Source organism: Salvelinus fontinalis, chromosome 5 (genome assembly GCF_029448725.1).
Source record: "Salvelinus fontinalis isolate EN_2023a chromosome 5, ASM2944872v1, whole genome shotgun sequence".
Lineage (NCBI taxonomy): Eukaryota > Metazoa > Chordata > Actinopteri > Salmoniformes > Salmonidae > Salvelinus > Salvelinus fontinalis.
The window spans coordinates 61,065,996-61,076,375 of NC_074669.1; the positions used below are offsets into that span (position 1 = coordinate 61,065,996).

Genomic DNA, 10,380 nt, shown 5'->3' on the forward strand with positions numbered 1-10,380 from the left:
AATACCACTTTTTTCACAGTCATCACTATCTGGCCTTTTCTACAATTTCTCTTCTTAAAATTTGATTTGAACCCTAACCTTTACCACACTGCTAACCTTATGCCTAACCACAACATTAAATAAAGACCAAAAAATAAATTTGTATATTCATAAATGTGTACGATTATATACAATTTTGACATTGCAGCCTGGACATCTAGTGGGAACCCAATTTTATATCTATGGTGAGTTCATCTCTCACTTTAACCACTAGGTGGGATCATCACCTAACCATTCAGCACTGTCTCTATGAACATAGATAGAGGACTCATCTTTGTGTTTGTGCTATTATACATCTGTTACAGCGTCCGCAATACCCCAAACAGTGCACACTGAGCAGAATTAGGACTAAACCCGCTAATTATCAAAATCCAGAAAATAGCTGGAAAAGATCACCACAAAGCCCTCACCTTGATAGATGAACCTAGAGAAGTCTCAGCCAGCTGGTTCTGGGGCTCTGTTCACAAACACAAACAGACCCCACAGAGCCCCATGACAGAAACACTATAGCCAAACTATAATAACAATAAGATAACTATTTGACACACTGGAAAGAATCAACCAAAAACAGAGCACATTGGAATGCTGTCTGGCCCTAAACAGAGAGTACACAGTGGCAGAATAGCTGACCACTGTGACTGACCCTAAATGAAGAAAAGTCTTAAATATGTACAGACTCAGTGAGCCTAGTCTTGCTATTGAAAGATGCCGCCATAGGCAGTCCTGGCTCTTGAGAGAAGACAGGCTATGTGCACACTGCCCACAAAATGAGGGGGAAACTGAGCTGCACTTCCTAACCTCCTACCAAATGTATGTCCACATCAGAGACACATATTTTCCACAGATCACACAGACCCACAAAGAATTAGAAAACAAATCAAACATTGACAAACTCGCATAAGTTAGGTGATCTAATACCTATTTTTACTTAAACATTTCACTGATGGTTAGGACCTGTAAGTAAGCATTTCACTGTACGGTCTACACCTGTTGTGTTCGGTGCACGTGACAAATACATTTTGATCTGATTTGATCACAGCAACAAGATTGCCATGAAAACAGGGCAACCAATGGAGCACAAACAACATTGTAAATACCACCAATATTTATCTGTTTATTTATCTTACCCTACTATTCATACTACAACTATTTGCACATTGTTAAAACACTGTACGTAGCTGATAATCTAACATTTGAAACATCTTTATGCTTTTGAAACATTTGAGTGCAATGTTTACAGTACATTTAATTTGAATTTTTTATGGGGTAGATCAGCTTTAATATTGCGGATAGGTTGTGGCTTCCATCAATGTAATTGTCTCCATAATTTCCAATCCCACATATATTTTTGGGGAAAATGTATATAAAATCTATATATTTTTGTATATATTTTCATTTATTATTTTCCCCTAATCCTACCACTCCTCCCCCCTTTTAAACAGTTTTTTTAATGATGTTTTTTGTTTCTTGCTTTGGCAAGATAAACACATGTTTCCTATGCCAATAAAAACCCATTGGGGGAGAGAGATATTTGTGTACAGACGACATGCAATGCAACTGTACATAACGAGCTATTGTTCTCTAGGATAGGGGGATAGCGTGCCCAATTTCAACTTCGTTCTACTCATCCCCAGAATATAAGATATGCATATTATTAGTAGATTTGGATAGAAAACACTCTGAAGTTTCTAAAACTGTTTGAATCATATCTGTAAGTATAACAGAACTTATGTAGCAGGCAAAACCCTGACGACTAACCATTATTATTATTATATTTTTTTTAAGTCACTGTCTGTTCAATGAGTTTTCATTGGGAGGCCAGATTTCTAATCACTGTCTTAGGAAATAGGTTGAGGTTATTCATTTGTGCAATGAAGAAGGCCATCAGGAAGTAGAGTAACGTCATGTGTACTGTTTGAGAGTTGTGCAAGACTAAAACAAATTGGAAGCTGTTTTTTTTCTGGATCAACCGTGCCAAATAAATGGACAATTTGTATATATATGTACGGAATTAATCGAACAAAAGGACCATTTGTGATGTTTATGGGACATATTGGAGTGCCAACAAAAGAATCTCGTCAAAGGTAATGCATGTTTTATATTTTATATCTGCGTTTTGAGTAGCGCCAGCATGGTTGAAATATGCTACACTCTCTTTGTTGACATTGTGCTATCATCATATAATAGCATCTTATGCTTTCGCCGAAAAGCCTTTTTGAAATCTGACATGTTGGCTGGATTCACAACGAGTGTAGCTTTAATTTGGTATCTTATGTGTGATTTAATGAAAGTTTGATTTTATATCATTTTTGGGAATTTGGCGCTCTACATTTTCCCTGGTGGGACACTACCATCCCGCTATCCCAGAGAGGTTTTTAAGGAAGAACCATTGTAGGAGTTGGCAAGACAGCACTAAACAGATCTGGGACTCTAGCTAGGGTTGGGTTAAGTTTAGGTAAGAAGAATTGTTTAGGGGTTGGAGTGAGGTTAGAAAACAAAATTCAAGCCAGGAACCTTGTGTTATGGCTTCCATTCACCACCAACCTATCACCTAGTAAGTGTATTTAACTCGCACTGTAAGCTCTGCCCACTGACCATTGAGCTTTAATTGAACCAATCACATTCATTATGTCCTTGAGGCAGAGCTGCCCTCAGGGCAAGATTGAATATGGAAAACTGTCCCTAACCAATCTGGATTGTTGTTTGAGGTTTAGGCTAAATCTCTATCACCTTTTCACATTCTTTTAACCAACCCTTTGTCCATCTGCTGGTGGATAGAAAAAGCATTGAGCATTTAAATAAACCGATGACCAAACCACAAACAACATGGAAGCTGTCAAAAAACAAGGAGGATGAAGATGAAGGCACTTAAAATGCCTTTATTGTGGTCGTACGTTCAATGAAACAACACACAAAAAATGAATGTAAAAAAAGAAACAAGAAAACAATGGGACATATTATCTACAATATTGTATGTATACTGCAAAACTTTGCTCTTCAATAAAACATATTTGTTCATTGAACAATATATTTTAAAATATTGGGTTGCCAGATGGTGGTGTCATACATGACCGATGACATCACAATGGTCTTAAAGCCAATTTGAACAATGGGTTAATGAGGAAATGTATCAGTCTTCATTGGTTATCGACATGGCTTGTTTCTGCTGGTGCAAAAAGGTATGAAATCAGGTCATTTAATCGATTAACAACTACTTATATTCTGGAGTAGTATTTTTTATATAGACCTAGTGGGAAGAGTACAAGTTAAAGTACATTCTGATTGACAAAAACATAAAAAGTGTACATGAAATGTACATGAAGTTTGGCTTTTGCAAATGTCACTCAATGTAACCTGTCTATACTGTGTTATTTGAGGTTTAGGATAGATAGCTAAGTTCCTCTAATTTAGGCCTACCTTTTCCTATTCTGATGACCCCCCTCTTCCATTGGCTGGGGATCGAGGAAAAAAGGATTTAGCACTATCACATCTTCTTGTCAACAGAAAAAACGTCAGAAAGCAAATTCAGTTGATGTGGAGCAGAAGACAAGAAAGAAGAAGGAGAGTGGCACTTCATCCCCCTCTCCAATTCCATCTGACCGTTCTGAACAGAATGGCTTCGCCACCTCTGACCCCTCACCCTCTGACCAACTCTCCTCCCTCCATCCACCTCCCTCTCCTGTTAAATGTTCCTCTCAGCCTTGCTCTCCCGCTAAACAGCCCTCTGTACCCCGGTCACCTGCCAAACACCCTTCCCCAGTGAAATCCTCTCCAGTGGTGTCCCATCCTAGTTCTCCCACTCCTACCAACCCTCTGGACTGTCATGGAGACACCAGCCAGGAGGGCGCAACAGTCAGGTAATTCAAACATAAAGTACAGTGCCATCCTAGAGTCTCTTTGGAGAGTTGGGTTTAGTGCTACAAGACCAGGGCCAGTGTTTATCAAGAGTATGAGTGCTAATCTAGGATCAGGTCCTCTCTGTCTATAATAATCTGATTTATTATGATCTAAAAGGCAAAGCTTATCCTAGATCAGACTCCTACTCTGAGACGCTTGATAAACACAGTCCCAGAAAGTTATTTTCCTCAAACTGTAGTTTTAGGCTCTTCTATCCACATCTACTGGATAAAGAGAGTACTAACCTATTGCCCTGGTCTACTTGGTACACTGCATTTATATAGACAGCAGTACATACATAACTACTCAGACTGTGTTTATAGTACAGTATAGTATTAAATTGAGAGACTGTGTAGAGTGGTACTATCTCTGTGTTGGAGGCTTGAGACCTGTTTCTCTCCTTCCTCCAGACCTCTGTCTCTTCAGGAACACTCTAGTCCAAGACCCCAGAGGCCAGTCTCAGCCACCAGAAGCATGACTCTTCCCAGGGCCAGTTCAGCCACCAGAAGCATGACTCTTCCCAGGGCCAGTTCAGCCACCAGAAGCATGACTCTTCCCAGGGCCAGTTCAGCCACCAGAAGCATGACTCTTTCCAGGGCCAGCTCAGCCACCAGAAGCATGACTCTTCCCAGGACCAGCTCAGCCACCAGAAGCATGACTCTTTCCACGGCCAGCTCAGCCACCAGAAGCATGACTCTCCCCAGGGCCAGCTCAGCCACCAGCAGCATGACTCTTCCCAGGGCCAGCTCAGCCACCAGAGGGCCAGAAGAGACCCAGGGGGCCAGAGGAGAACGGGGGGCACTGGTCAACATGGAACTTCTTGGGTAAACCACAACACACTGCAAATGTATTGAATATAAGTTCTTTATTGTTTAAAGATAAGTGTCTGATATACTATGGGGATAGGGCTTACTATCGAGCATGTTCGTTTTATTAGATATTTATAAACCCATGAATTATGTCAACCTTGGTCTAAAGGACATCCACTTCTTTGTGTTAAATATCATTTATCCCTGACCAAGATGGCTGCCATTATCACCACTTTATAGAGATATGAAGGTTTATGATTCATCTCTATGTGTGTACTGATGGCTGCTTCTTCTTCACAGGTTGCCTAACATTGGCAACACTTGCTTCCTTAACGCCACCCTGCAGTGCCTCCTGGTCCTGCCGTCCTTCTCAAAGGCAATCCTGCACCAGGAACAACTCTGGAGCTCCTCCCCCTTCTCCAACCTGCTCAGGTAAGGAAGGCTCAAAAGCAGACACTCACCCCACACACCCATTATTTGTGGTCATAAATTAAAGAAGGGACACTCTTTTCACGCCACTTCTATAGAAAGTGATTGTCGTAGCAGGTTAGGAGAGCATTTTCACTAATCCTAACCCTTTTCATAACCTTAACCACTTCATATTTTGCTGTGTATTGTATTTTTTTTGTATTTTTTGTTTCCAGTTTCTTTTTGTTTTCGGAATCTTCATAACCAAGAGGAACAACAATGACACAATGATTATGATGTAGGCCTTTGTAGGCCAATTTGGAAAGTGTAGAATGACTACATGACCCATAATGCTCATTGACTGAACATTCCACCTTACCGTGGGAAATTTGTTCGTTTTTTAAAATGCTCTGGAATTGAGAGCAGTATCCAAACCAAATATCTTAGGAGAATAAACAACACATTTTTGTTGTTTGGCTTCATTGTCCGTCCTCAAAGGTGAAATTGAATTGACTTGAATGAATCATTTCTAATGATGGGGTGCCGCTAGATAAAACATATCTGTATATACTCATCTGCCTCTTCAGGCGTAAGCCAGTAGGTTGACACCATCCAGTCAGCTGCTCATTTACTCTCTGTCTCCCCTACAGGTGTCTGTCTGATGTGCACCGTTTGAGTCTACCTGACAGTGTGGCAAACCAGGCCTCAAAAGCAGACCTCATGTGGAAGGTCAAGTACTCCTTGTCGGGATACGATTTGAAGTATCTAGGGGACACGCAACAGGTAACTGAGGACTACTCTCTTGTGTACGAGCACTCTTTTTGCAAGGGTTCATTTTCTCTTCATCATTTGCTTTTATCTTGGTGTGTTTCTCTCTCTTCCTCATCATAGGACGCACACGAGTTACTAGTGAACATGCTGTGCCAGCTGAAGGAGGAGGGCATGATACTGAAGACACTCGGGGTGAACTATTCCTGCCCTGTTTCTCAGCTGGAGTTCCAGCTTGTGTCGGTGCGCACATGTACCAGGTAAGAGCTCCCATTGGTTGTAATGTATCTACTGAGAACATGATCTTTCTAAAAACAATATTACAAAACACATGGCATAACAGAAACATTGTAGAGACCTGAAACAGAAACAGACTTGATGCATTTTCCTTCTCTTTGTGCTGCTTCTGAAGCTGTGGGCGCGAGTCGTCCACCAGAGAGGACTACAACCACCTCTCATTGGACTTCAGCCCTGAGCGCACCTTGCTGAGCAGCCTAGCACTCACTTTCAAAGTCAGCACTTAGGGCTCAGCCCTGCATGTAGAGACTAACACCCAGGGCAAGCTGCCCACTGCCTCAGAATATGCTCTTATTATTGTAGTGGTGTCATTCATTTTGTAATGCTTTTGTTTCTACCCAGGGTGATAAGGTTGAATTCACATGTGAGGGCTGTAAAGGTCTCCACGCCTTAAAGGTGGAGCAGTTCCACACACTGCCTCTGTGAGTTGTCCCTTTATAACCTCTCATAGGACGAGCAGTGTTTCATGAAATGAGTGTTCATTGTGTCCTGAGCCTTTAGGAGTAGTTACCTTCCTGAGCAGGTTGTAGGACTTAGGGATGAGCACCACATTTCACTCATCTGTTATTTTGTTGACTGGTTTCATTGTCTGTCTGTTCATCTCTCTTCCTCTCTGTCTCTGGGCAGTGTGCTGGTTCTGCATCTGAAGAGGTTTGGAGGACCTGGGGGGTTGGAGAAGCTGGAGGGTCCTCTTTTGTTTCCTTCGGAGTTTAGGCTCTCCACCCTCTGTGGGGACATGGTGCCACTCCTGCACAGTGCCAGCCCACAGGCCCTCACCAACCAGGACCCCAGCATCCAGGGGTCCATCCCCCAGACCCTCACCAGCCAAGTCTCCAGCCCACCTGGAGAGGCCAAAGACGGGGCCCTCTGCTGTTCAGGTAAGTCATGGCACCATAACACTCTTCTTGCTCCAACACCACACAAACCACCCACTCCCAAAACGGTCCTGCTGACAGAGAAGCTGGAAGCTGCAATTTAAAATGTTTCTCAGACATCTTTAGTGATGTTTCTCAGACATCTTTAGTGATGTATGGGAGCTGTTTTAGTCCAGAGCATTTCAGACAAGTGACCACGTTTTCACAGCTCTTGATATGTATATTTGACCCCTCAGATTCAAATGACCAGGAACCAGGAAAAGTGCTGCTGACAGCCTCAGTGGTGAGAAGAGAGAGAGAGAGATAGAGAGTGAAACCAGTGAAAAATAAGTTATGACAGAACACTGAGATAGTTATGAGGAGTACACGATGTAGTAGACCTCCTGTAGTAGACTAGTACTGTAGTAGACTGTAGACTGTGGTGGACTGTAGAGGAAATGAGAATCCTACGATCACATGTGTTTTCTTACAGAAGCAGCAGCCAGTGCAGTCAGTGAATGGTTACTACCAGCTGACTGGCGTAGTCTCTCATTTGGGAGGCTCCGCAAACTCCGGTAAGTAAATAACATAAAACACACACATGCAGATGCACAACACATATGACATCAGCTGAATTCCAAGTCACTTCCTTCTCCTCGGCTCTCAATTTACGTGTTCACGTGTGCCTCTGCCGTATACACAAGTATCTTAAAGGCCAGGGATCATCAACTAGATTCAGCTTCGTGTCCATTTCTTTTCTTAGCCAGATGGGCAACGGTATGGAACAAAATTACTATTAATTTGTAGACTGCAAATTGACCGTAAGAAGCCCAAACAGATACAATATTTGACTAAATTCAAACCTTGCTTACATTTGTGTACAATCACATATATCTCTTTATTGTGCGTGGGAATACTTTGAAACAGATTTCCAAAATGAAAATCACTTGGAGCTGATTTGCTGGTGTTTTTACAGTCTTTTAACAATTACATTTTATTTGGTCAGAAAACATTGTGGGACAAATTTGTCCCACGGGCCGACATTTGGGGAACCCTGGTGTTGGGGATAATTAGACCCTCCAATAGCCACTTCGGCCAAGCGAGCAAGGCTGCAGGCTTCAGAGTGAAGTGCCATCCCAACAAGCACTGCAATATGTTTAGAGTTTACGCAATTTAATTCAAAAGAATGGAGACATGCCTAATTATATGCAACGTGTATTAATTAATCTCTGATTTCAAAACTCGACACATATAACAGATAAAATACCTCCCAAATGAACTGTTTAACTGTTACAACACACTCTATTACCCACAATAGCCTGACCTTTGACCTCTAGTCTGTCTTCCTTGTTCCACAGGGCACTACATTAGTGACATCTTGCATGCCAGTGGAAACTGGTTCTGCTGTAACGACAGCCAGGTGTCAATGTCCAATGAAGCCACTGTGCTGAGGACCAGAGCCCGGAGTGCCTACATGCTCTTCTATATGTTCAGGTACTGCTGACTCTCGCCATCTATGTTCTTGTGTTGCTATTTATGTGTACGGTTCATTTTACCCTACAGGGCAAGAGAGCGGGAGGCCCCAGCACACAGGGACTAACAGGGCCACCAGCATCAGCCCCAGCCTAAACAGGGGCAGCACCTGGACAGCCTCCAAAAACTCAGACCTGCCTCAACAGTGGTAGTACCAGGCCCAGCCTCAAAACCCCCAGCCCAGCCTCAACAAAAGCAGCATTTGGACCATTTTCAACACCCCCAGCCCACAACATGGGAAGAACCAGGCCCAGTCTCAACATGGGAATAACCAGGCCCAGTCTCAACATGGGCAGAACAAGACCCAGCCCCAACAACCTCAAACCTGCCTCAACAGGTGCAGCACTCGGCCCAACTTCAATCATGCGGCTCAAGGGAGACTGGCTCTTCAACACTAGCATCAACATTCTTTCAGTAGCTTATGTCATAAATACCTGCCCGTGATTTGACTGCTTCACCTAATGTATAAAGCTCATGTAAGAAAACGTATAATATACACACTAAATGTAGTACACATGTAAATGTGTTGGATAGAGTGTGTGATTATTTAGAGGGTACATCATCCCTTCTATTTGGTTTGGTTGAAATCCTCCTGTTGTGAAATACACTGTGGTGTATAACCTCTTATTCAGCATGGTCACACCGGAGGACCTGCAATATTCAACATTGATCCATGTCGGGAGATGACTTGTGCATGCCATGCAATTTTAATAAAGACAAACAAATGTAAGATAATCCAATTTAAGATGATTTTGTTAACCGTTGTAACTCTTTAACTCAGGTAGCTTTATCGTATTCTATTCTTATTTACAATAAAAAGGACTCCAAAGTTACACAATACATTATTTACCATGAATTTCTATTACATTTCCATTTGAGTCATTTATCAGACTTACAATTAGAGCATTTATCTTAACATACAGTGCCTTCAGAAAGTATTCACACCCTTAGATTTTTTACACATTTTATTGTGTTACAGACTGAATTTAAAATGTGGTAAATATATTTTCTCTCTCAACAACACAAAATACCCCATAACGACAAAGTTAGAACATATTTTTAGAAATGTTTGCAAATGTATTGAAAATTAAATATAATATAGAATCTACATAAGTATTCACACCCCTAAGTCAATACTATGTAGAAGCGCATTTGGCAGCGATTAAAGCTGTGACTATTTCTGTTAAATGTATAGGAGCTTTCTACACCTGGATTGTGCAACATCGTCCCGTGTGGCTCAGTTGGTAGAGCATGGCGCTTGCAATGCCAGGGTTGTGGGTTCAATTCCCACGGGGGCATCAGGGTTCAATTCCCACGGGGGGACCAGGATGAATATGTATGAACTTTCTAATTTGTAAGTCGCTCTGGATAAGAGCGTCTGCTAAATGACTTAAAATGTAAATGTAAAAAAAAATCCAACATTTTCCCATTATTCTTTTCAAAATGCTTTAAGTTCAGTCAAATTGGTTGTTGATCATTGCTAGACAACCATTCTCAGGTCTTGCCATAGATTTTCAAGTAGATTTAAGTCAATACTGTAACCTGGCCATTCAGGAACATTGACTGTCTTCTTGGTAAGCAACTCCAGTGTATATTTGTCCTTCTGTTGTAGGTTGTTGTCCTGCTTAAAGGTGAATTAATCTCACAGTGTCTGGTGGAAAGCAGATTGAAACAGGTTTTCCTCTAGGATTTTGTCTGTGTTTAGCTCAATTCAGTTTAGTTTTTTTCTTCTAAAAAACTCCCCAGTCCTTAACGATTACAAGCATACCTTGACA

The 10,380-nt window shown here is 41.8% G+C and overlaps 2 protein-coding genes across 4 annotated transcripts; both read left to right on the forward strand.

The window, feature by feature from the left end:
- The first annotated feature begins 3,191 nt into the window (after nucleotides 1-3,191).
- Nucleotides 3,192-6,063, forward strand: LOC129856153 (uncharacterized). The gene is made up of 6 exons (XM_055924257.1): nucleotides 3,192-3,218; nucleotides 3,544-3,896; nucleotides 4,347-4,760; nucleotides 5,046-5,177; nucleotides 5,804-5,959; nucleotides 6,045-6,063. Exons 1-6 carry the CDS (start codon nucleotides 3,192-3,194, stop codon nucleotides 6,061-6,063), a joined length of 1,101 nt encoding a protein of 366 aa, XP_055780232.1.
- Nucleotides 6,029-9,340, forward strand: LOC129855970 (ubiquitin carboxyl-terminal hydrolase 37-like). Of its 3 annotated transcripts, XR_008759584.1 has the most exons (7): nucleotides 6,029-6,181; nucleotides 6,334-6,433; nucleotides 6,561-6,640; nucleotides 6,846-7,096; nucleotides 7,566-7,647; nucleotides 8,431-8,566; nucleotides 8,636-9,340. XR_008759584.1 is itself a non-coding variant. In XM_055924089.1 (6 exons), the coding sequence occupies exons 1-6, from the start codon at nucleotides 6,069-6,071 to the stop codon at nucleotides 8,441-8,443; spliced, it is 639 nt and encodes a 212-aa protein (XP_055780064.1). In that variant the 5' UTR covers nucleotides 6,029-6,068; the 3' UTR covers nucleotides 8,444-9,340. The 3 variants fall into 3 exon arrangements, 2 of the variants coding, with proteins under 2 accessions (XP_055780064.1, XP_055780063.1); XM_055924089.1 differs by having other exon boundaries at nucleotides 8,431-9,340; XM_055924088.1 differs by lacking the exons at nucleotides 8,431-8,566; nucleotides 8,636-9,340 and having other exon boundaries at nucleotides 6,846-7,647.
- The last annotated feature ends 1,040 nt before the right edge of the window (nucleotides 9,341-10,380 follow it).